A 27,239-nucleotide genomic window follows, 5' to 3' on the forward strand; every position below is an offset into this window, starting at 1 on the left:
AAGCATGTCTAAATAATGCACTTATTTTGATTGTTTTGGGTTTTCCAAGTGTATGTGGCCTTTAAATGAGTTCGGAATAATCCCACATAGAATTTCCTTACTCACTGGTTCATTTGGACCTATACCTCTGGTGGACAACTTTCTATTTATAAGTTTTTACTAAAACCCATTTCCCTTTGAGAAGGTGTGCCCTTTACTTCTGTCTGAATAGCATTTGAACAGCTTTTAGATTGCTATGCAGTTTGTGACTGTAGGACCATGTCATGGCTTTAGTTGATGTAATTCTTAGGGTCCTTTCTTGAAATAATATTATCTCAGACAATATTTAAATACACAGAATTTCTCAGAAAAATTTGTTTCCAAGGACAAGTAAAACAAAGTATAGTTGCAAAAATGTGTAAATATTTATGATTGATATAGTAGTTATAATTCATTTAAATTATTGTTTTGGCTAGAAGTATTTCTTTATAAGTCTCTTTCGGTTATATTCACTCCCCCCCTTATTTAAGTGGTACTTTCTTTAAAAAGAAATCATTTAGAAATTTCATATCTTTATGATTAACTCTATTTTTCTTAAAATTTAACCCTTGAGTAATATATGACTATGAATTGATGAGTATATATGAGTTAGCAGAGGCTCTTTTTCTTCGAGTATATCATCTACTTTTCTTACAAAATTATTATGTATTTTGTAAAAAAAAATTTTTAAGTTGTAAGGAAAAAATAAAATATTCATAATTTTTCTTTTCAGAGACAATCATTATTCTAGGTATTTGTTAATAAAAAGAAATCTCTAAATAGATATTAGTTAAGGATACATATAAATCTCAATTGGGAAAACAAAAATCTGATTTCCTCTCTGGAGGCAGTTTTCATATTAAATTAAATCAGAGACCCTAGAGTTTAAAAAATTTCTTTAAGAGTGTTTTGACCTGGAAATTGTGAATTACTATTGAGGAAGATCATGTGGCCTTTTAACCTTTCCTAGTTACATTGTTCACGTGGTGAATATTTGCTAAAGACTATTTGTTTTAATATTTAGTCTTGGCATATAAATTTGATATGTTGGTTTATCAACAAATGTGGCCAAATAATAGTGTTTTAGGCTATGTATTTTTGAGCTCTTAATCACTGAAGGCATTTGAAACTGCTCTCATCTGCTGATATGAATGACAACTAAATGGTCAATATAATGTCCCTCTTTTGAATTCCCCTGGAACCATATCATAGGGCAAGATCTTTGATAGATATGTGGTTTCATTTGGTCGTATTTGACATCTTAGGGGAATCTGATGAATGAGTTGCTAAAGATCTTGAGAACAGAAATAGTCTGTATTAGGCAGAATCAGATTGATAAGACAATGAGAAGCTATAAAAAGTAGAAACAAAGTCATTTTGCTTGTTAAGATTCATTTGTTCATTCAGCAAATACCGTTCATCATTCAAGCACATTTGATTGTGTGCTTGGTATTGTTTTAGATCAAGGTTTCTCAACCTTGGCACTAATGGCATTTTGGGCTGGATAATTCTTTGTTGTAGGGCTGTCCTATACATTGTAGATGTTTATCTGCATCCTTGGCTTCTACACTCTAGATGCCAGTAGCACTCCCCGAGTTGTGACAACTAAAAATATCCCCAGATACTGTCAGGTATCCCCTGGAAGACAAAATCACCTCTGGTTGAGAACCACTTTTTTTTTTTTCCTTGAGGTATAGTTGATTTACAATGTTGTGTTAATTTCTGGTATACAGCATAGTGATTCAGTTGTGTATATATACATACATATATATATTCCTTTTCATATTCTTTTTCATTATAGGCTATTACAAGGTATTGAACATATTTCCCTGTGCTATATAGTAGGACCTTATTGTTTATCTATTTTATATATAGTAGTTAGTACCTGCAAATCCTGAACTCCCAATTTATCCCTCCCCACTCCCTTCCCCCCTGGTAACCATACATTTGTTTTCTATGTCTGTGAGTGTGTTTCTGTTTTGTAAATAAGTTCATTTGTGTCATTTTTTAGATTCCGCATATAAGTGATACTGTATGGTATTTTTCTTTCTCTTTCTGACTTCACTTAGTATGACGATCTCTAGGTCCATCCATGTTGCTGCAAATGGCATTATTTTATTCTTTTTTATGGCTGAGACACACACACACACACACACACACACACACACACACACACACACACATCACATCTTCTTTATCCATTCATTTGTCAGTGGACATTTAGGTTGCTTCCATGTCTTAGCTATTGTAAGTAATGCTACTGTGAACATTGAGGTGCATGTATTCCTTTTAATTAGAGTTTCCTCTGGATATATGCCCAGGAGTGAGATTGCTAGATCATATGTTAACTCTATTTTTGTTTTTTTTTTAAGGAATCTCCATACTGTTTTCCATAGTGGCTGTACCAAACTACATTCCTACCAACAGTGTAGGAGGAGAACCACTGTTTTAAATGAACATTTTAAAAGCAAATTTTTTGAATGTATTTTGCATTGTTTCCCTATCTCAAATGTTCTACATGTTCCATGCAATTTGGCCTTTCAATATTTTCCAAATAGTGCCCTATCTTAAAAAATGACTTAGATTTTATAATGGAACATGGAACTAGCCATATTAGCTGTAGAAATATTGAAATAAAAACTTTATATTTTAAGAGTAACAGTTGATTTAATCATGATTTAATAGCATTTATGACATCTTGGATCAAATAATCTACTATTTCTTGATTTTTTAAGAAAGTACTTTGCACCTAAGAGCAAATTCTTACAAAGAAACCTTCTAACACTTGTTATTTTTCCTCCTTTAAGAATAATCCTATTCATCTTTTGTTTTAAAGGCTCTGTAACTTATTGGTACTGCATAAAAATTCCATTATTGTAGAAACTGTTCTCTTTGCTTCTCTGCTGCATCCTTTTCTGAAGTTATAAGAGATGTGAAACATATTCTGAAAATTCATTCAAAGCTTTAAAACTTATTATATCCAGGAGAGACAGATTTAAGATTGCTGAGGTTTCTGGTTGAAGTACTTCAAGCAGAAATCCATACTCCATTAGACTCTCTAACATTGTGACCTTAATTTTCCAGATATTTTGCCCTTTAAATTGAAAGCAGTATTTTAATACTATTTAAGTCTTCTGGAGGGACTTGTAATATCACAGACTTAAGTTGTGAAACATTTGAAACAAATGAAAAGTAAAATAGCAACTAACTTAGGACTGTATAATTTTATATGTATTTTTTATTTCAAAATATACAATGATGGAAAGATATGCATGGAACATACCTAGTGCACTGAAGTTTGTGAAAAAAAGCTATTTCGTAAGGAGTTGTTCATACTGTGTTTGAGCAGAATTTCTTTCATGGGGTTTGTTCTTGGCGTTGCCAAAAGAGTTTCTCATTTGGAATAGTTGTTAAGTTCCCTGAAGTTAGGAAATTTACTTTATATAAAACTATGGTCTGGATGAAATGAAAATCTACCTGGACAATAGCTGCTGAGTTATCTTGCTTCAGCAGATAAAGCAGGAAATGTAAAATTGTATTATACTACTGAGTCAGGAGAGTGAGAACTATTTAAGAAAAAACCCTCTATGGAAAAGGAGAAATGAAAAGCCCCTTGTTCTTTCATTAGTAAATTAGGTCAGTTTTAAAATAATATGCTCACTGAAAAATGTACACATTTCTCCAGTAATTGATATAATTTAATCCAATTCATATCTTAAAGGTATAACACTGAATTGAATTCTTTAGGGGCCCTTAATTGCTTTGTCTATTTTCTGTTGTAAAGCATTGTTTAGAACCTAAGTTGATCATATAATCTTCTTTAGGTTATGGCTCACCAAAGAATGATGTATCAAATATTCTTTATTAATCTATAGAAGCTTAAATTTTATATTGGCCTCTGTGTATTACTTTAGTTATGAGTCAACTGTTAAAGGGATACGGTAACCTCCCCGAGTTCCTTTACACATACTCATGTTGGTTAAATGCCAAACATATCATGTGTCTGTATTAATGCCAAGTAATTATTGCATGAGTTGCTAGGGGGCATTCCTTAACATACAGAAACAACTGCAGGTAGATTCTTCAAGTCTTTTGCTGTCCTGCTGTAATCCAAAACTAAGGTAGTTTGCCCTTATTGGTATTGATGTTTTACGGGCGCTCCATTGCTTCAGGCTAAAGGTGAAACTACTCTTGCCTGTTTGCAGAATGTAGCCTGTTTTTGCTGAGGGTTTGGTTTGTTTTTTATCTCCACCATGTTGACCAGGTGTCTTACTCCTTCACCTTAATCACTGATTCATTGTTTCCCTAATGATTACTCGTGTCCTCATCAGACCAGGACAAGGGAGATCCACCACCTCCACTTCTGCTGAGAGAACAGCTTTTGAGGTACAGCACAGTGTCCAGAGATTGTCATCAAGCCCCTAGAGGACTGGGCTTGATACCAACATAAGAGTGCCTTTTCTGTAAACTTGTCATATCTTTTAGTAGTGAAATCCTTCTAGCTGGACCTTACATTTCTTGGATATGGCTGAACATCAAAGGGAGAACAGATTCTGGGCAACTCTTAAACTTATTCATTCCAGTTGCTATCATCAGTGTATTTGGAAACATTCCTCTTAGGTTTTATATACCTTCTTGTTGTCAGAATAGCTAATTGGCCAGATAGTAGTGGTTCATTGTCCCGTAATTATAGACTGAAACAGCTCCTGACCCCTGACTTTTAGGAACTTTTCTGTTAGATTAGCTCTAGATTCCTCCCCTCTTTAGCACTTTATAAAAGGAGTAGACCATCTGCTCCTCTTTCATCATCTGGAGAGATGTGTGTACATATGTGTTCATTCATTCATTCAGCATTTTAAAAACCTGAAGTATGGTCAGTTTACAATGTTGTGTCAACTTCTGGTATATAGCGTAATGTTTCAATCATCCATATGCATACATATGTTCCTTTTCATATTCTTCCTCATTATAGGTTACCACAAGATATTGAATATTGTTCCCTGTGCTATAGAGTAGAAAATTGCTGTTTATCTATTTTATATATAGTAGTTAGTATCTGCAAATCTCAAACTCCCAATTTATCCATTCACACCCTCTGACCTCCCTGGTAACCATAAGTTTGTTTTCTGTGTCTGTGAGTCTGTTTCTGGTTTGTAAATAAGTTTATTTGTGTCTTTTTTTTTTTTAAGATTCCAGGTATAAGTGATATCATACGGCATTTCTCCCTCTATTTCTGGCTTACTTCACTTAGAATGACTCCAGGTCCATCTGTATTGCTGCAAATGGCATTATTTTATTCTTTTTTATGGCTCAGTAGTATTCCATTGTATAAATATACCACAACTTCTTTATCTGGTCATCTGTTGATGGACATTTAGGTTGTTTCCATGTCTTGGCTATTGTAAACAGTGCTGCTATGAACATTGGGGTGCATGTGTCTTTTTGAATTAAAGTTCCCTCCAGATATATGCCCAAGAGTGGAATTCATTCAGCGTTTGTTAAATACCAGACACTAGTGCAGGACACATCTTGTCAGTTTGGGTCACTCTGGAAAATTCTTGGGAATTCACCTGTATTCCTGAGCTCTTTGTTTTTCCAGAAAAAATCCTGCTATTGGCTTTTTTTAGTTAGTGGCAACAAAGTAATCTATAAAAATATACTTATAACTACTAAAATGACAAGATTCACCCTTAATAGTTCCCTTGACAGAACATCTCAGCATAGAAATAGAAGATATAAAGAAGAACCAAATGAAATTTTAGTACTGAAAAATACAGTTGAAATAAAAAACTCACTAGTCTTTAGATTTATGCTTGACTAAGTTCTAGTTCAATTTTTAAGCAGTAATACTTCATAAGTGGTGCTGTGTATTTCCTCTTGTCTCACATCATAAGCTTCGAATCACATCATCAGACACAGAGTGTCTGGTTGTCCCACTTTTAGTGAGAATAATACTCATCAGTAGATTCAGGTGGTATGAGCCTGACCCCTCCTTGTGAAGTTCCCTCACCAATCTTTCTTCTTTTTCTTCTTGGAGTACTGAAATTTTATGATTATTGATGGGGACCATTTTTCATTAATTTTGCTCTGAAATCTGTGGGCTCTTTCAATTTGGAAATTCATATTCTTTACTCCTGGGAAGGTTTATGTGTATTATTTCTTTGATAATTTCTTCTCTTTCATTTTCTATATTCCTTTTTGCTTGAACTTTTCTTATTCAAATGTTGGACCTCTTGGACTGAGCCTTTAATTTTTTCGTCTACTCACTCCCATTTCCATCTTTTTTGTCATTTTGGTCTGTTTTCCAAGACATTTCCCAAATTTATCTTCTAACTCTTTTATTCAATTAAAAAAACAACTTTTTAGATTTTAAGGGCCCCCTCTGGTTCCTGAATGTTCTTTTATTGTAGCTCCTTATTTCATGGATATGATGTCTTTTAACTCTCAGAGGATTTCTTAGTATATGTAGTATGATTTTGCTCCTAGTCTTCTCTCTGTTTTCTTTGAGTTCCTTTCCCCCCATTTGTTTTGTTCCCTTTCACATTTGAGACTTTCGTAAAATGTCTTAGCTATCCATGTGTATGTTTTCCTATTAAAGAATGAGGTGACCTGGTGATGATCTAAGCTCTTTTTCTAAGGGCTGCAGGGATTGGGGGAAGAACCTGTGCCTCTTTTTGTATGTGTCAGGCAGCTTCTCCAGAGAGGAAGCTCTAGACTCCTTCCCCGGGAGATACTAGCCTGGCTCCCCACATTCTGGGAGGTAGATAGAGGATCTCAGTATGGTACCTCACTTTTGATCTCAGATGTACTTGAACCCCAAACCGGAACCTGTCTGAGAGGGTAACTTCCAGTCTTTTGTAGATTGAGGAGAGGTAGTGGTTTGGCTGTACAGAATCTAGTGATGTTTTTGAAATTTCTGCATTAATTGGGACAACTCAAATCTATAAATTGCTTTAGTAACATTTTAGACAATAAGCCAAGTAACTCAATGCCTGGACCATTTATGTTTCTTGTATTGAGGCTTAGAAGAGAATAGTGGACAATACCAGACACTGGTAATTGGGACTAAAGTGACACCCCCACCGCAAGCTGTCATGGCAGATTTACCACACTCTTTTGTCTCTTTTGTGTGAAAGAAATAATAATTTTTCTAAAACTCATTGCTGTTCCAGGTTTAGGGATGAATTTTCAAACTTTCCCCTTCTGTGATATCTTTCTAAGCTGCTTAGAGGATTCCATCATCCCAGGGAAAATATTTGCACTTTTCTCATTCCTAAACATTTTATTCAGTGTTTCACATTTTCTCAGAGACACTCAGTGTACAGGGTCCTTTTAGTCCTTTGTCTCCTTAAGATCAATAGGACCTTATAAGGTACACTTTCATTTCTGAGCATTGCAGATTGCAGTTCTCTAATAGTAGCAGTTTCATTTTGGTGGATCATGTGTCACTCAAAACTGTAGAAGGCCCACTGGAACCACAGATCACCTAATTGTTTTCAATGGATGATGATTTAATCTGTTACAAAGTTGTATATAGCCATTTCTCATGCCTTAGAGCAGTAGCTTTCAAACATTTTGACCCAGACCTCAGTATGAAAAAATTTACCTTGCTACACACCCACCCACACACCTGAAGCAAGTTTGAGGAAATAATACCTTTATGACAAGTGTTATATTCTCATATTTTCTTCTATATCTAATTTTAAGATGTTGTACCCCACAAATGACCTAGTTTGTGAATCACTGCATTTGTGGTTCTTAATATTTTTTGGGGGTATGGTAGATTGTGGACCTTTTGGCACTCTGATAAAAGTACTGGAATCTCTTAGAAAAATGCACATACACACATTTTGGCATATATTTTCAGGAGATGCACAGTCTTTAGGCTTAAACATGGACTTCCTAGTTCTAAAAGCTATGGCATATGAAATTTGGAGTTATCTAGCTTTGCTGATGCATTTCACCCAGTATACCAAATATCATAACTGTGCAGCAGATCTTCCACCTGCCCTCCCTTCCTCTTGCTAAATATTATTAATACAGGGTTGCAGACTAGAGAAACCACATAATAAAACTTCCTCTTGCATATCAAAGTTAAAAGTCTCAGCAGGTTCTTATTCTTCCTGGGTATATAGTTGTCTTCATAGTGTTACTGAGTCCACACTTGTTCTGCTTGCTGCACGACGGGCCAATAAATCAGGAGACGAGGTGTTGGGGCAGAGAATAATGACTTTATTTGGAAAGCTGGCAGACTGAGAAGATGGCAGACTAATGTCCTGGAGAACCATCTTACACAAGTCAGAATTCAGGCTCCTTTTATACTAAAAAGTTGAGAGGGCTGTGGTTGGTTGTTGGAAACTTCTTGGTGTCAGAATCCTTTGCTTTTGCTTTTGCAGCTGTCCATGTAGGTCAGGTCATGATGTTCCTGTAAACCTCCAATAATACAGATGTTATCCTCTGTTCTGCAACTTTTAATCTCTATGTGAATGGAAAGTGTTACACCCTTAAAAATCAGAGTCTTTAGAATGAGCTATCCTGTATATTTAAGGCTATAGGCAACATTCTTTTACAAAAGGTAAAGAACCAGCATGACTCAGCACAGGAGACAGAGCACAGGAACAGATCTAATATGGAGTCAGATTTATTCTTCCTGATTACAGTTGTATTTAGAGTTGATGCACAGAAACTGGGAGAGACAGCCACTTGCTCCTGATATATCAGGAGCCATTGTGTCTTTTGCAGAGCTGCTTCTTTGCTAGGACCTTTGCACATGCTTTCCCTTAGCAACTGCAGGCTGATTCCCTGGCTGTCTTCATTTTCAATGGAGAAACTTATGTACATATTTCCAGTTACCTTCCCCAACATTTCTTTCTAACTACCCTCTGGTAATTAAAATGGAGCCACAGCTTTACTTACTGTGTGAACTTCTGCCTTCCCTTTCTTTCACCTTTCGTGCTTCCTATCCTCCTTGCACAAATATTTATTGAGCTTTTTCTACGTTTCAGGCTTTGTTAACACAAGGAGTAACACAATGGTGAGAAAAACTCCAGACCTGGGTATGCCTGGCAACCCTTACCTCGTTCCTCTGGGGCCTCTACTCTGTAGTTAGTTCTCCTGTGCCACCATCCTGGGGCTTCGTGGCAGTCCTGCTGCCACGACAGTCATGGCATTTCCTGCTTTACTGGGATTTAGCATTTATCTTTTTCTTGCCCACATTGGAAATTTTCATCTGCAATTTTTTTCTGCCTAGAACAACAAGCATATACATATATTTTCTTGTGCAGTTTTTCTTTTGCCTAGAATGAAAAATGCATATTTTCTTTTTAAATAATAATGTAAATATGCAAATCTTAAGATTTCATTTCTGTTGTTGGTATGTTCGGGGTCATTTTTTTTGGGAAATAACATCATGGGAAAATGGTGTTAATGTTCAAAAATCACCCCCAAAGTTGAGAGTCAGGATCTTTGAAAGATGTCTTAATAATGGAGACATATTCAACTGATAAAATATAGGCTCATAGCATTTGAAAATTATTAGTATTCTTTCAAGAGCAGACATCAATCTCAGAAATCTTGTGTACAAACATGACAAAATTGGTCTGTATTACACTCTGATAAAATCACAAAATGATTTTATTTTCTTCACTTTTTTATGAATGTGAAATATTTACATATTATTGTAATAACTTCCACAGCAGTTGGAACAAAATCTGATACATTGTTAATGGCATAGCTAAAAATGTGTGCATTGCACCCATATTTTGTTGCAGTTATCCAACAGCTTTTTGAAAAGATTCCTAAAACATGTATACTTTACAGTCAGGCTCAGCAAATAGATACCATTCATGCTACGAGTAACCTCTTGCAGTGCCCATGGTAGACGTCTCTAATGGACCACAACCTTCTTCCTCACTGAGCTTGGACCATCATACATCCTCTTCAGTATAGTGGCTAACTGAAGGTAGAATAAAACTGGTTTAGGCAAGAGTTGGCAACTTTCTTAGGCAGATGGCCAGATGGTAACTATATTAGGCTTTGTGGATTAGTCTCTGTTGCACCTACTCAACTCTGTCATTGTAGTGCAAAAGTAGACATAGACATACATAAATGAATGAGCATGGCTGTATGCCAATAAAACTTTATTTATAAAAACAGACAGCAGGCCAGATTTGGCCAACAAGCCATTGTTGCTAACTGGTTTAAATCACTGCTGCTCGAAGTGTATCTGTGGACAAGTGGTATCAACATCATCTGTGTGCTTGTTAGAAATGCAGATCCTTCTTCCACATTCTAGACTTACTGAATCAGAATATCTGGGGATGGTGCCCAGGAATCTGCATGTTTACTAGTTGGTAAGGAGATTCGGATGCTTACTAAAGTTCGAGATTCTCTCATTTAAATAACATGGCACTTCTTCTCTTAAGAAGTTACATAGAACTCATGTGAAACTACCAGGTGCATTTAATTAATGGCTGATCTTTAATCACTTTTTCTATCTCTTCTGTGGCATTTGATCTATTCAAGCTTTCTACTTCTTCCTGGGTCGTGACTGGGAATTTACGTTTTCCAGAATATTATCTATTTCCTCTAGGATTCAGAGTTGTTGCTGTGTTGGTTTTAAATCATTTCTGCAAAGTTTTTTGATATTCCTATCAGGACATGGATTTATGGTCACTCCCTTTGGATCTAGGCAGGTTTATGATTAGTTCAGCCAATAGAATATGTCAGAAGTGATACTGTGTAACTTCCGAGGCTGGTTCAGAAAAGGCCATGAGGCTTTTTTACCCAGTTCTCAGGGATGCTCACTCTGAGAGAAGTCTGTTACCATGTAAGAAGTCTGACTGCTCTGAGCCCACCATACTGGAGAGGCCATGGTAAGATCCCAGCTATCAGCCAGCATCTATTGCCAGCCAGTTGAGTGAGCCATTTTGGATACACAGTCTAATAGAACCTTCAGATGACTGCAGCCCAGCTGACATCTCAGTACAGTCACCTGAAAGACTCTAGCCTAGGTGAGCCTTCCCTGACATCCTGACTGATAAAATCTGTGAGCATAATAAAATATTTGTTGTTTTAAGCCCCTAATTTGAGGGTAATTTGTCATATAGTAATTGTAACTAGGAAAGTTACTGTAGAATTGCAAGTACTATTGTTTTATAATTATCTTAAGGGCTTTCTTATCTACACTTGTGATTTATTTATACTTCTAATCATATATATATATATTTACTCTCCATTTTCTTTAATTTTAATTTATTAATCATGTCAAAGAATCAGTTTTTAGATATATTCATTCTGCTATTTGAGATATTTGTTTCATTAACTGAAGCTTTACCATTTTTTATCTTTTCTTCCTACTTTCTGTTTATTTAATTCTTTTTTCCTAGTTGCTAAAGCTGAGGACTAGGTTAATTTTCTTTTTCATTTTTCTTCTTTTATAAGAAATACATTTGAAGCTATAAGATTTCTTCTGAGTACAGCTTTCACTGTTCTCCATAAGTTTGGTAGGAAACATTTTCCTCTTTATAGTTTTCTGGAGGGTTTGTAATTTCAGTTCTGATTTTCTTTATGTCAAAGCATTTTGGAAAGTGTTACTAAATTTCCAAATATTTAATTTTTTTTTCCCTTGGCTGGGGAATGGGGGGTGTCTTTCATTTTTCCAATGTATATAATAGGTGCATATTTCTCTACTACTACAAAAAATCAAGATTCTAAGCATTTTCCACTCCAAGACCATCTCTTCTTCCTTTACCAGTAAGTTTGCTTTTTACTTTAGAGTGCTTTTACTTTCTGATTCTCCATATGAGTGCTTTAAATGCTTTTTCTTCTGCTGTCTCCTCAGGGCTGATCTTCTCAAACCCAAGTTGTTTTTGTTTTTTTAAATGTTTTTTTAAATAAGTGATACTTGTTTCAGATTGTGATTAGGTTTTTTATTCTTTAAATTTTTTAAAATTTTAAATTCTTTTGAGGGAGAGGTAATTAGGTTTATTTATTCATTTTTTTAATGGAGGTACTGGGGATTGAACCCAGGATCTCGTGCATGCTAAGCACACACACTACCACTGAGCTATATCCTCCGCCTTTTATTCTTTACTTAGTGCAGGTATTATACATCCTCATTCCATTTCAAGGTACTGTGATGCTCCCCACATTCTTATTTCCTTGGATGCAAAGGCTTTCTTCCATCCTAAGGAGCTAACAGGACTTAGCACAACTTTTCAGCCCCTACTCCCACCAGCCTTAGGACCTAATGGAAAATGCTTAACAAATAATATGCTTATTTTAACTCTACCGCTGTTTTATTTGGGTGTGATATCTTGGCTCAAATGTCCTGTTTAGAGTGTTGATTTCATTGAAAAATTTGGAAAGAACTATTCCTACGCATATAAAGAATGGAAATCGACTACAGTTACATGGAAGGCTTTTATTAAAAATGCCTCTCCCTATAGATTTCCCCCAAAAGATAAGATTTAATAACTAAACCCCATCCTTTAAATGAGTTAGACTTGCTGTAGATCAGCTTCTGCCATTTCATATTTGAACATGTTGTAGTCAATGGCATTTAAAGTTGGTTGGGATCTTGATGCTCATTCATTTTAAACTCCTGTTTAGGGAGGAGTCTTTTCTCTGCATTTCCCAACCTCCTTTGTAGAAACTTCCGCCCTCTAACAGAGTTAAATGGATCTTCTTTCCTGTTGCCTTAGGCTGAAGTGCTTTCCCACATCTTAAGTAATATTTTTGCTTAAGTGCCCTGTTGAAACATTTTGTTTGAAAGCCATTCAGACTGGTGTGAGGTGATACTTTATTGTAGTTTGGTTTGTATTTCTCTAATAATTAGCAATGTTGAGCATCTTTCATGTTCCTTAGAACATAAAGCTTTTATATTTATATGTAAGTCTGTATGTACATTAGTGACAAGAAAATATATGATGTTTTATAGATTTTCTTTTTAAAATTATCTACTTCTGGTGGTGGTCTAAAGACCTAAGCTCCCCATGAATAGACTCTACTGTTCACTTGGTAAAAGCTAGTAAATGTAGGCCTAATGCCTGGGTCAATTTATTTATTTCTGTGAGCCTAGCATTCTATTTCCTATCAGGATTCATAGTTAAAATCATATCACCTCTTCTCATCAACAGTTTTTTTGTCATAAGGGTAAAACTACATGGTTGTTTCCATCAGCCTTCCCATGCTACAGAATGTTTCTGCTTTGGAATTTTCACTATAAAGCAATCAACAATGTTTGCAGTTTTCTGTTTGTAGTATAGTAGAAGATCTGTCTAGGGTAAAAGTCTTGCTGATTTTAGGTTCAGTTTTATTTGGTCACCTTTTATCAAATGAATTTATGTCTACATGGCTAACTTTTGCTATCTGATTAAAAAGCATACTTTGAAATATAGAAATACAGCATTCTTTGAAGGACTTTCAGAGTTTATCATTTCATCAGTAAGACATGAAAAGAGAGTCATTGATCATTTTTGCAGAAAAGGTTTGGAAATTCATATTTTTGGACTTTCACATTTGTCTGCATGGACTTTGCAGAAACAATAATCCTATAACCACTAGTCCCTGAACATTCTGATATTTGTTGAATGGATATATGGTTAGATATGGTATTGTTAAACAAAAGTACCTTTCAGTTTAATTTTAATCAGGATCATTGATCTATTTTTATTTTAGGAAATAAAGGAAAATTTAATATTCATATTAGTTTTAAAAATACTATAGAGGACATTTCAAATCTTCATCATAAAAAAGACAGAAATGATGACTTCCTTTTAATTGAAGAAAAAAAATCCCTTGACTTCAAAAAAGAAATCCTCTCTATTCTCAGTTTCTTTTAAAAATCTTGAACCTGTCAGTGAAATTGTGTAATCTAGTAATAACATGCCTAAGGCTTATTGCCTTTTCTTGGGCAACAGTATCAGCAAATGATGTGCTCTATCGATTTTAATCACATTGTTTTTGCAGTTCCATTGCAAGGTTTGGAAAACTCACCATGTAAATAAATCCATGGATGCAGATACCTCTTTTTTCTCTGAAAACCTTATCATTTATATATTATTCCTTCTTGATCAGTTGTTAAAGTATAACATAGAGCAGTAATGTTTTGAGAGACTGTGGCCTTGGCTAGGCTAAAATAGTCTCCTTGATATTCAGCATTACATATTTGAAAAATAAAGTTCCTATAAATGTGATATTTCAGTGCCTGTAGCATTCAGAATTGAACATTTCACAGGCTGCCTGTGGGCCAGTCCAGCAAGCCATTCCCTCTACAGCTCAGCTGCGTACATCTAGAGTAAGCTCCCATAAGGTTATTTCTAAGCTAGCTATGAACTAATTAGATGGCGATTTGTATTTTGGAACCCATGTTGAACAATATTTAGAGCATTAGATTGAGAGATTATGACTGGTAAAATACTTTCCTGGTGCTACTTTTGTCAGAGTTTCACAATAATAATAAAAACCTCTACTAAGAGCTTACAATGTATGAGGACTTGACATGCATTATATCCTATCCTTATAACAATTCTGCCATGTAGGTGTATAGACCCCCTCTATATATTTTGCATATAAGGAACCTGAGACCACATATGTTAAGTCACTGGGGAAGAATTTGAACCTTGGTCTAACAGTAAAGCTTGGGTTCTTTCTGACTATCAAGGGCAAATGAATTTCAGTTAAAATTTTCTGTAAGTGTAAAATAGAATCATTAAGAAGACTCCTGAGATTTAAATGCTCATGAATTGTTTAGAAATTTGGGGTCTTCAGACCCCAAATGGTAGAATGGTGCTGTTGTTCTTGTTGGGACTGATGAAGCTTTTTTTGCAGTAGTGCTGAAGTTGGAGTAGGGATATGTGCATGTGTGTATGAAATAAGTAACTTAATATTTTCTGTGGAATTTATAGTAGTAAGCTTCCTTTGGTATTTTTTGTTAATTTGGAACTGAAAAGAAATAATCCATATATTCTGTCATATTGAAACATTGACTCTAGTGAAATTGTCATTAAATTCTAATTTGTTCATATGGCAGTAGATTTGGATTGACTGTACCGACTAGGACTTATTCTGCATACTTTAGAACTTTACAGTTTATATTTTCAGCATCCATTGAAGCCCTGTGTCCCTGCCGTGGATGGCTAAGCTTCAGATACTTGCTGGATGAGTTAGTTTTGGCAGTTTGGTGGCCACTCTCTCTTCACTCCAAATCTGTGGCTAATTGGTGTCAGGGTTGTAAGTGCTCACCTAAGACTCTTTGCAGCAGTCCTTTCTTTCTTGCAGCTCTCTCAGAATGAGAACCTCATGTTTTACTTCACCTCATCTGTCTTTTGTGCCTGGTGGAACCATAATTCTTAAGAGAAGACACCTTTGTTTAACCCTGATCTTTCCTGGAAGTGCTTCTTCCCTCTTCTCATTACTTAGTACAGACCTGGCTTTCTCTCTTCTGTTATTCTTGCCTTCAAGTGGAAACTGCCTTCTTTTACTCCTCTTGAACCATAGGATCTGGGCCCTTGCATGTGCTGGTGTCCCTGTCTAGAGAGCATTTCTTTGACTTGTTCACCAAGTGAACTCCAACTCATTCTTTAGGACAGTTTAATAGATGCAGACAAAGCAAAAGATAAAATTCAACATCCATTTATGACAAAAACTCTTTAGAAAGTGGATATAGAGGGAGCATACCTCAGCATAATAATGACCATCTATGATAAGCCCACAGCTAACATCATGTTCAATAGTGAAAACCTGACAGCATTTCCTCTAAGGTCAGGAACAAGACAAGGATGCCTACACTCACAACTTTTATTCAACATAGTATTGGAAGTCCTAGCCACAGCACTCAGACAAGAAAAATAAATAACTGGAATTCAAATTGGAAAGGAGGAGGTAAAACTGTCGCTCTTTGCAAATGATACTATAGTATACATAGGAAATCCTAAAAATGCCACCAAGAATTATTAGAGCTCATCAATGAATTTGGTAAAGTGCGGGATCCAAAATTAACATATAGAAATCTATTGTATTTCTGCACACTAACAACAAACTATCAAAAAGAGAAATTAAGGAAACAATTTTATTTATCATCACACCACAAAAATAATAAAATACTTTTGTACTTTGTACATACCTGTCATTATCTTTACTATAATCATTATTGGTAAAGCCAATGTCTTGGTAGTCTCTGTGTTCCCAGCACAATCCTTGGTACATAACAGGTACCCAGAAAATGTTTGCTGGGTACGTACAAACATGGTTAGATGGCTGGATTCTCAGTTGGTCCCTTCTACTTGGACCTCTGTTGATCTTTTCTTTTAGCTCATTACTGCCCTCTGGACACTCTTCTTGGCCAGACATACAGAACCCTTGCCGGTAAGTGCCTTTTAGGTCTCATTTCCCCTCTCTTTCCTGTCTTGCTGAATTTAATAGCCATGCCACATTGATGCCTGAGATATGACATTCTAAATGCTTTTGCTCTGGCTGTAAGTCTGGGGTTTGTGTGCTGCAGATAAATGGCTCATCATTAGGAGTGAGGAAAACAGGCTCTTCCAAAAAATTAGTATCTTTGCTTGGAGCAATTTGGCTAGGGAGCCTGAGAAGTTTTATCTATCTATCTATCTATCTATCTATCTATCTATCTATCTATCTACCTATCTATCTCTATATATATATCTCACTAGAATTTTTTTGGTCTTGGCTATGGCATGCACACTTTATTATGAAAGAAAAATGAACCAGTCATTGATAGTTATACCATCTGCCAAAAAGTAGTGATCTTTTGTTGAATATGAAGATCTGAGTAATAATAAAGTTTATTATGACCAAGGCTTGTAGTTGTTGGGGACTAGTCTTAGCCTGCAGAAACCCTTAAGAGTTTGACAAAATGGTCCCTCACCAAAATAAATACTTGTGTCTGTGCATCGTTCTAGATTCCTGAAAACCAAAAGTCTTGAATAGAACATAATACACATCTTGTCTGATAGGGGCCTTTCAGGAAGCAGGTGGAAATTTAGAGTAGAGGATGGAGGTCAGGCCTAGTATGGGGGTTTTGGAGTTTTGCTCTAGAATGGGAGTTTCAGGATAGAGTGAGGGTTGGGTTGTAGTGCAGTTTTTTGGCCAGGAGACTTCCTCAAGGATGTTATTTGTTTACATGATAAGCCACTGGCTTTCTTACATCAGGCAGCTACATTGCATATTATTTGTAAGCTGGAAAACACTGTTTCTGTCAATCAGTGAATGCTTTTCAATCAATAGTCCTTATTTAATAATGGAGGCCTTTACTGGATACAAGATGACAAGGTGAATAGAACTTAGTTCCTGCCCTGGAGGGGCTCACAGTTAAGAGAAGTATTTTTGTTGTTGTTTTCTGTTTTATTAAATTAATATTACCTACACAGAAACTTGAAAACGGGGATCATGGAATCTGTTGTTGGTGTTTTGCTGTAGACTGTTTGGAGTGGTCGAGTTTTCAGACATCTAGCTACAAGAGAAAAGTTGCCTGGATACCTCTAAGTTGTGCTCCCAGTATTTGAAATGATCTGGAGGGTCAGAATGCCTTTTCTCGTATGGTATGAAACATATGGGTTTCAGTATTATATCACATTTTGCTTAGCTAACTAACTAGTTTCATGGAAAGTTGTTGGCTTTGGAAAGTTCCTTTCAATACTCCTGGGAATATTTCTCATTCAGGAAAGGTCTCTGACTACACAAATTTACAGTAATATCTTTTATTAATCCAAAAATATTAGTTGGCATTTGATAAATGAAGCTAGCAAACCTTTCAAATTTGCCATCAAATTCTTCATCTTACTGATCTACTGCTAATTGGATTAAGATTCCTTTTGTGTGTGAGAACATTTAAGTTCTAGTCTCTTAGAAAATTTCAATTATGTAATAAGTATAGTGTCATCAACAGTAGTCACCATGTTATACATTAGCTCTGCAGACCTTTTTCATCTTACGACTGAAGTTTGTATCTAATATGTGAGGTGGTGGATGTGTTAATTCGATGGAGGGGAATCTTTTCACATTGTATACAGTTATTGAATTATCATGTACATTTTAAATATCTTAACAATTTTGTTTGTCAGTTATACCTCAGTAAAGCTGGAAAAGAAGATTCCTGAGTACAAGAAGACTATTTTCTTTTAAGCGTCCTGAGTGGAGCACAGCTGAGTGTTCCTGCCACAGTCCTCAGCGTGGTTCTGCTTCTCTTCTGGACTCTCTTAGCAACCTTGTGTTTTTGGCTCCCTTAGCTACATGTGGGCCCATTTGCTCACTCTTCACCTCTTATTCTCTGATTTCATGAGTTGGAAGGTAGACTTATTTTTGTTTACTTAAAGTATCTTTTCCTCTACACTTTATTTAGCTTTTTCTTCTCTAGCCAGCAGGCCACCACTCCTTAGCACATCCAGCCTTCCATCCAGCTCACCCCTTCCACCTCCTCACTATCACCCTGTCCCCCATGGTAAAGCCTAGCAGTGCTGCTCTTTAAAGGAGACATTCAGATGGGCTGGGGTGAGTTTGGAGGCTGTAACTAGTTTGGCCTGGTCTGTGGTAGGAAAGCAGGACCCTCAAGATAATACTGAAACCTCCACAGCAGAGGTGAGGTCAGCTGCCACTTTGGTTCCTTTAAATGTCTGCTACACCTCAGTTGATCATTAGAAGGGGTGATTCATCTTTGTAGACTTTTAAGGTTAGAAGGAACCTCAAGGCATCCTAGTCTGTGCTTAAATGTCTTGTGTGGTTTCCTGCCAGCTGACCTTCCATTCTCTACTTGGATACTTCTGGTGACGGAGATGGTCTTTCCTTTCAAGTTTGACAGCTCAAAATGTTAGGAAGCCTTTGTATTAGATTGAAATTGGCACGCACTCTCTGAATCACGCATGAACCCTCCTTTCTTTGATGACTCTTCTATATACCTGCCTATCGTTCTGCCTAAGTGATACGTGATTCTGGCTCTTTCCCACAAAATGAACACTAACAAATTTTCGTTGAGTGTGTATTACGTTCAAAGACTAGTCTGTGCCTACATAAAAGTCCCTGGCTTCAGGTTGCTTGTAACGTACATGGAGAAAATACAGTGGATAACAACAGGAAAGAATCCGGGAGAGGGTCTCCAGGTTTTATCCAGCCTCTTTAAGCCAAACTTTCTTAGTAAAATCTATTCTTACCTTAAACGGTCAGCATGGGGACCACATTTAAGACTGTCTCTCCAGATAGACTGGGAGTTTGGGATTGATGGGTACATATGACTATATGTAAAGTGGATAAGCAGCAAGGATGCTTACAGCACAGGGAGCTATATATTCAGTTTCTTATAATGAGTCTTAATGGAAAAGAAACTGACAAAAAAATTATGTATGTATGTATGTATGTATGTATGTATATGTATAACTGAATTGCTTTGCTGTACACCTGAAACTAACATTGTAAGTCGACGACACTTCAATAAAAAAGATAAGAATTTTAAAAAAAAGACTGTCCCTCCAGATTACAGCTTAATGAGTGAGGAATATTATTATACACATTAAAATTAAAAAACTAATAGCACACATTAGCTGTTAAACACTTTTTATGTGTCTCAAGTAATGCAAAATTTAAGTATACTCTAAATCCTTTTATAAGACAGCACAGACTGATTTCTTTAATCATGACCTGAATGGAAATAGTAAACAAGTGCTGGTCTCATTTAAAATATAGCAACACTATGATCTAGAAAGCCCAGCTGGCCCCTCCTTAGGTTCTGTATGCATGTTATGAAAATAAGTAGTTGAAAGGTGAATGTACAGTCAATTCGCTTGGTCTGCGTAATGTCAGACAATCCAGTTTTTTTCCTTCACTTGAATAGAACACTTCTTTTTTTTTTTTTAAACTGAATCGACTGTTAGGTTCCTTGTAGACATAGTCTTAGCAAAGAAAACTAAAAAATTGCTTTGGAGGATGAAAATTGTAGCTAGTTACATCTCATAAAACTATTCTTGTGTTCATTTTCTTCAGGAAATTACTGTAAGTGTATCTGCCAATATGGAAGAGACCTTTTTATGCTTAAATAAAAGCTCAGAGAGTTTCCATATCAGAGTTGTTCCATTGACTTGTCTTATTCCCGAAAAAAATGAAAACCTTTAGCCAAAGGAAAGCTCACATGTTAGTTAAACACTGACGAGATCTGACCTTTTTTTATTTGTTTACATTATGTTTAATACCCATACATGTCTAGTCTTTGTAGACACAAAGAAACACTGTAACATTAGAAATTTCTTTGGTTTTCTAATGTATCTTTATATCGAACGTCTTACTTAAGCATAATTCTTTGATTCTATAGAAGAGCCATTTGTCTTTGTATTTACATAAAGATATGTTAGGTTTGCAATACCTGATTCATTTTTTGACCCTAAAATATGAATGACATCATTTGTCCTGCTAGACAGGAGATTTATTTTAGTAGCAACTCTTTCAGATCAATTCATAAATGAGAAAGAAGTAATTGTTTCTGAGTAAACGTTTGTTCTATTTTGGTTTTTAAGCTAAAATAATTAGAATTCAGCCAGCCAAAAAGAAATTAAATTTGAAATCCAATTCTTGTCAAGAAATTTTGCATGAAGCTATCCAACCTATTGTTTTAGGATTGCTGGGGTAGGAAAGTAGAACGTCGCTTTGGCAAAGGCAGTAGTCGGTGTAAGTTGGAGAGCAGAATTCAAGCTCGTCAGGGAGTAACAGGATCTCCTCTGCTTTCTGAACACAGCTACCAGATACGTCCAGGGTAACAGATATGTCAGAACCTGGAGCGAGAAAGGACCTGGAAGCCTATGTCAGTGTCAGTGATATTGTGATCATACAATTTGTTGAGAAATTGAGGGAAAAACTAAAGGAGATGTTTTCTGAATAGAGCTAAGAAAAAGATAACTATTTTTCAATGCACAGGAAAAAAAATCTGTCTTAAAAATGGAATATGTAATATTTAAAGATTCTATTGAAAGTTTGTGGAAAGTGTGTGTGTGTGTGTGTGTGTGTGTGTAGTAAAACCTGAGGGATTTGGTAAGTATGCTTTAGGAGTACTGTTCATAATGAAGGAACACAGTTACATTTTAAATAAACCTTTACATTAGGAACACTTCTTTCAGTTTCTTATAAAAAGTACTATAAAATCAGTATTCCTGATGTGTGCATAAAATGCTGCTTTACACATCTGCCATGGGACTTTTCTACACCTGTGGAGAGGAAGCACTATTTTCCGTAACTGAAAGGCTGTTATTGGCAGATCTACTCTACTGCTCTGAGTCATTGATGTTTACAGGTTTTATATTTAACCTGAAATGCAAAGTATGTTCTTCCAAGGCCTAAGTTAAGTCATTTTGCAAAGTGTAGACAGGTACATTCTGAGTTTTCTTTATCTTGCTACATATACTTGAAAAATAAGGTCAAGTGTTTTTAAGAATGTGTGTGTGTGTGTCATCAGTTGTCATCAGTTGCATTCTTTTTTCCCTCTACCTGTCTGGAGGGTGCTCTTTATGCACCTTTTCCAGTGTTCACTATTACGAGTTTTAATCACAGCAGGAGTTTTTTCATACTACTTTGATGAAAGGTCATACTTACTGGGCTGACTTGTCTATGATTTCTGTCTAATAACTTTAGAATATGCTGTACATATTACCAGGGATAAATACAAGTACAACATTTAGGATTTTTGCATCAATTCACAAATAAGATTGGCCTGCAAGAAATCCCTTTTTGAGAACACTGCCATGATCTGATTTTGGTTATTCTAACTGACTGAAATAAATTGGATGGCTTTCATTGCTCTGAAACAATTTACATATATGGGATTTTTCTGTTCCTTAAAAGTAGGAAAGAACTCTGGTGTAGAACTTTCTGAGTGAAATGATAAAATGCTATGAATAAAAATAAAGTAAAGTAAGGAGACAGAGTCAGTGGGCCTGCTGGTTCAGATGAAGTGGTTAGAAGAGGTCACTCAAAAGAGCAGAAATCATCATGAAGTGAGGGAGCAAGCCATGCAGATATTTTAGAGAGGAAGCAGAAGGGCCAGAGCTGTGAGAAGGGGATATGCTTGGCATATTCAAGGAACAGCAAAGGAGACCAGTGTATCAAGAGCAAGGGTGAGACTGGTAAGATATGAAATCTGAGAGTAGTGAGGGGTCAGTTTATCAGGGGCCTTGTAGTCAAAATGCAACAAAACCTACATCTTTTTTCATTTCTGTTCATCTTAAATTTTGTTCCTTAACCATGTTTTTATCTCATTTTGATTTGACTGCTCATATAGTATATTTTTATCCTTTCCTTGATAAACGTTTAAGAATATAAATTTTCTTGTAAGTACAGCTTTGCTTGCATCTATAAGGTTCATGATCATCAGCCACGAGACCATCCCCAAGCTACAAGGGATGCTGGGAAAGGGAGGATTTTAATTAGCATGTTGCTGCTCCAGGCAAAAATCAGGATTCTGTTAATAAGGAAGAGTGGGAAAATGAATATTGGTTAACTACTAGCAATATCTTTCATAAACTCCTATGGGCCTGGGAGATTTTCTTGTAGATTCCCATGTTATACAGATTATTACCAAGCATTGCAAGATGGAAAGATACCCAATTTATTTTATGAGACTGCCAGAATCTTGTATCAAAACCTGACAAAGATGAGTGAAAAGGAAAATTATAGACCAGTTGAACTTATGAATATAACTGTGAAAAGTCAAAATACAAGCATGTCCATTTTTCAGCACATTGAAAGAATCATCCATCATGATCACGTAGGACTCATACTATAAATGTGAGAATGCTTAATATTAGGAAAGCTTTTAATATAATACAGCATATCAAAAGATCCAATAAGAAAAAATAGAATAATCACAATAGATAAACATTCGATAAAAGTCAGCCCTCATTTCTGATTAGAAAACCAGTCTTAGGCAGGAAAATTGGAAGGATATTTCTTTAATGAAATAAAGACACCTACCTCCTGTTCTGGTCAGGTTTATTCCAGTTCAGAGGACAAAGATATATTCCGTATACCTGCAGCTTTATCAGTTTGTGACTATAAAATACACTTTTTTAAATTGAAGTATAGTCAGTTACAATTTGTTAGTCTCTGGTGTACAGCATAATGTTTCAGTCATACATATACATACATATATTCCTTTTCATATTCTTTTTTTGGTTTTCATATTCTTTTTCATTATAGGTTACTGCAAGATATTGAATATAGTTCTCTGTGCTGTACAGGATAAACTTATTGTTTATCTATTTTATATATAGTAGTTAGTATTTGCAAATCTCGAACTCCCAATGTATCCCTTCACACCCCATTTCCCTGTTGGTAACCGTAAGATTGTTCACTGTGCCTGTGAGTCTGTTTCTGTTTTGTAGATAAGTTCATTAGTGTCTTCTTTTTTCTTTTTCTTTTTTAGATTCCACATATGAGTGTATCATATGGTATTTTTCTTTCTCTGTCTGACTGACTTCACTTAGAATGGTGATCTCCAGATCCATCCATATTGCTGCAAATGGCATTATTTTATTCTTTTTTATGCCTGAGTAGTATTTCATTGTATAAATATACCACAGCTTCTTTATCCAGTCATCTGTCGATGGACATTTAGATTGTTTCCACAAAATACGTTTTTAAATAATATCTGTAGTAGGATGGCACAAAACCAGAATAACGTACTCTCAGTTACTTCTGGAAGTTTCTCAAAGTATTCTCTTTCACGTGCTGCAGAACATATTCTCCCTCCTTCCTCAGCTCATGTCTCTCTACCTTGCCACCATACAGCTACAATAGCTCCAGTTGGGTAGAGTGCTGGGTGTGCTTGTTCTACACACAGGAAGAAATAGCACCCACTAGTTCCTATTTTTCTATTTGAGAATAAAAACGAGGATACTTCTAATATTGCCTTTGAGCTTTCAGAATTAGATAGTTTTATAAAAATACAATTATCTACTCTTTTGTGAAGCATACAATATAGATTTGCTCTAATAATAAGTAGACTAAGGCTTAACTTTTGAAATCACAATAATGGATGTTTTATATCAGTATTTTTAAGCCTTTTTTTTTTTTACTACAACACACAGTAAGAACTGCACTTTATACTGTGACCAAGTACGCACACACACTTTCTGTACATATGTATCTGCATATATTTTTAAAGTTTCACTGAACTCACCAAGGATCTATGCAATATACTCAGATATTATCTATTCTACTCTACTTCATTAAAAAAATGATAACCAACCCACCAAGTTGATTTCCTTAAACCATGCTTTTCAGCAGTTTTATGGTTCCGAACAGAGAATGATTCTTTGGATTGTTAAATAAATAAAATGTCTAGAGTTCAAGAATTCAATTTTGGAAGATGACAATGTGTTGGTTTTTTAAAACTATGTTCTAATTTTATTGTAAATATTAACATTTCAGTATTGGCAGGATGCTTTGGGTGCTAGTTGCTAGTTTTTCTTTTATTTCTAGGAGAGTGATAGGATAAGAAAGAATTTTCTAAATGGTGATTTCTTTTCTTCCTGCAGCTCTCATGTGTGACTGTAAGTCTAGTGCATCATTAACCCAAGGACCTCACCACTTGGAAGTTACAGTTTTCACCATCAGCTTACCTTAACCTTTTTGGTCCAGTTCTTTTCTTCAAACAGTAAAAGCCTCTTTCTTTCAAGTTGCTTTTGGTGCACAGTTAAGCAAATGGCTGATAGTGGCTTTGGTAAAAAATCCACAAAATGCTCCAAATGTTCATCTACTTCTCAGAAAAATGTACTTTGTGTATGTTCTTGTAAAACAAGGCTTTCTCCAATGTCGGTGGTGGAAATGTCACAGACATCAAGCATTGGTAGCTCAGAATTTCCAGTTTCAGCAGAGAGAAAAAAAGAAAGACAACCCATCAAAGATACTGCCTCTGGAAAAGATTTGGTAAATATTGAAGATTATACATCTCAACACAAGTCGATGTTCCATTTCCTAATCCCATCCCTAGATTCCTCTATATCCCATGGGACCTTGTCAGCTACTCCATTGCCTTCTTGGCTATTAAAGTAACTTTTTTTATTTTTATGTAAGACGTGAGAAAAGTTGGCTGGTAATTTCTTTTACAACATTTCCAACCACTGCCCAAATTAATGATTTCCCAGGATTATGCAAAAGAACTCTTTTTTTATTTTGTTTTGGGGGAAAGGTAATTAGGTTTACTTATTTATTTATTTTTAGAGGTACTGGGGATTGAACCCAGGACCTTGTGTATGCTAAGCATGCACTCTACCACTTGAGCTATTCCCCTCACCACTAAGAGCTTTCCCTGACTAAGAACCCAGCGGTGAAAGTGCCAAATCCTAGCCATTGGACCACCAGGGAGGTCTCCCAGGATTATGAATAATTCAGAATGTTATTCCAATGTCTTTTAAAAAAATGGTTTATAAAGAAATGAATTGGTTTTCAAATTGAATTAAATCTAGATTTGGGGACATTTTATTCAACTGAGGCAAAATGAGATTTATGGTTGTGGTTAAATGTACAGTGGTTATTATTTAAGACAGTTCCTGATTATCTAGATGGAATATCAAATATACCTTACAAAATTGATTTGCATTAGTTACAATCTGTGACCACCAGTTGGACTGGTTTGGGTGTATTCACCTTTATAGAGAAGAGGCACTGTGGAAGATTATTGTTAATATAGCACAGCTTTGGAGACAGAGAGCAGTAGGTTTAAGAAAAGTTACGTTCTTGGCCCTCAGATTTATACCTTTTCCAAATTTTCACCCTAAACTGTTATTTCTGATTTGTGCTGCAGTATAGTTATTGCCATATAGGTATCTCTGAGTGAGTTGTTACTATGTTATTTTCATTCAAGGCATGCTTCGTGAGTGTCTGTCCAGTGATTTTTTGTGTATAACCTATTTAAGGTGATTGTTATGTCTTGAAACAAGAGTAATTAAGAAAGCTGTGAAGTTGTCTTCTCTTGTGATTTTAAAGATTTTAAGTTCTAATATATCTGCTAGGCAGGTCATCATGTAGACTTGCCTGAATTCAGGAGATTAGATTGAATAATTTCTTAAGGTCTCTTTTAGTGTAATGAGTGAATAAATTATATAGGGCTTAGAATTTGAAAAAGACAGTAAACCATTTTATAAACAATAAATATCATGACATACATTAAAGATTTGTCAGATTATCTAAATTAGGGTTTTTACTTTGTCAACAAGTGTATTATATCTTAAAGCTAATTTAAAAATTTCTTTTTGGTCCAAGCCCTCAAGAACCACAGATGTAGAGAGAAAACCATCTCAACAACAATGGAGTCGGAGCAACTTTACAGAAGGGAAAGTTCCTCACATAAGGATGGACGATGGAGCTGCTATTCAGGTATATAGCGAACACATTGAAGCTACTGGAAAATTTCAGGTTTCTTCTAAGTCAATGTTAATGGCAAAAAAATGATTAGGGCATTTTTATTAGAGAAAGTGAGGACATTTTGGTCTCCAGGTCTTGCCTATTGCTGAGGGCTATTGTGGAGTCTTTATATAGACCTATTCAAGATGCAGAGAGAGAGCAACTGACTTGAGATGGTTTGGCTGTTCAATTCTTTGATGACTGGTAGGGGGCCAGAATTTCCCTCATAGACCCCTCCATCTTTTTCCAGCTTGTGATTGAATGAATACCAATGTGATTCTTCCCAGGATTCTAATTTTTATATGCAAATATGAAATAAATATTAGTAACATTTTAGAAATTAAAATGTGTTCCTTTAACATTGGATCAAAGGAATCACAACAAGAAAAACTACGAGAAGAAAACTGCATTAACATTAAATAACTTTAAAAAAATGTTTTAAGATATATTTGGCAATTTACTTGAAGTGGTCAGAAAAACTCCCTGAGAAATTCTGAGCTAAAAAATTTAAATCTCCCCCTTTAAATAAAAGGCCTGTATTAAAAAAAAATCCACAAATTTACTGAGTTTTAAATTTAGCCATAAGAACTTTTATAAAAGTAAAACATGTTCACTGTGAAAAATTAGGAAAATATTGATAAAAAAGTGAAGAAAATAAAAATCATGAGCCAGATGTAACCAGTTTTAACATTTATTACCTTTACTTCATTTTTCTATACATGTATATGTCTTACTCTATTTTTCATTCTCATTTTTTTCCTGTTTTAAATTGTGAAATATGTAAAATATATACATATTTTAAATAAATAACCTTAACTGGT

General features: G+C 35.4%; 1 protein-coding gene across 3 annotated transcripts in view; it reads left to right on the top strand.

Annotated features, from left to right (window-relative positions):
* STK33 (serine/threonine kinase 33) overlaps positions 1-27,239 on the top strand; it is a 118,540-nt gene that overhangs the window by 36,869 nt on the left and 54,432 nt on the right. For 2 of the 3 annotated variants that reach the window (XM_010964901.3, XM_045523781.2), the window contains exons 1-2: positions 24,704-24,942; positions 26,278-26,391. In XM_010964901.3, the coding sequence (XP_010963203.1) occupies positions 24,718-24,942; positions 26,278-26,391 (339 nt within the window). In that variant the 5' untranslated portion in view covers positions 24,704-24,717. Of the gene's footprint in view, positions 1-24,703; positions 24,943-26,277; positions 26,392-27,239 lie in introns of those variants that run through there. The other variant, XM_074372440.1, reaches the window with a different exon arrangement.

This window comes from Camelus bactrianus, chromosome 10 (genome assembly GCF_048773025.1).
Source record: "Camelus bactrianus isolate YW-2024 breed Bactrian camel chromosome 10, ASM4877302v1, whole genome shotgun sequence".
Lineage (NCBI taxonomy): Eukaryota > Metazoa > Chordata > Mammalia > Artiodactyla > Camelidae > Camelus > Camelus bactrianus.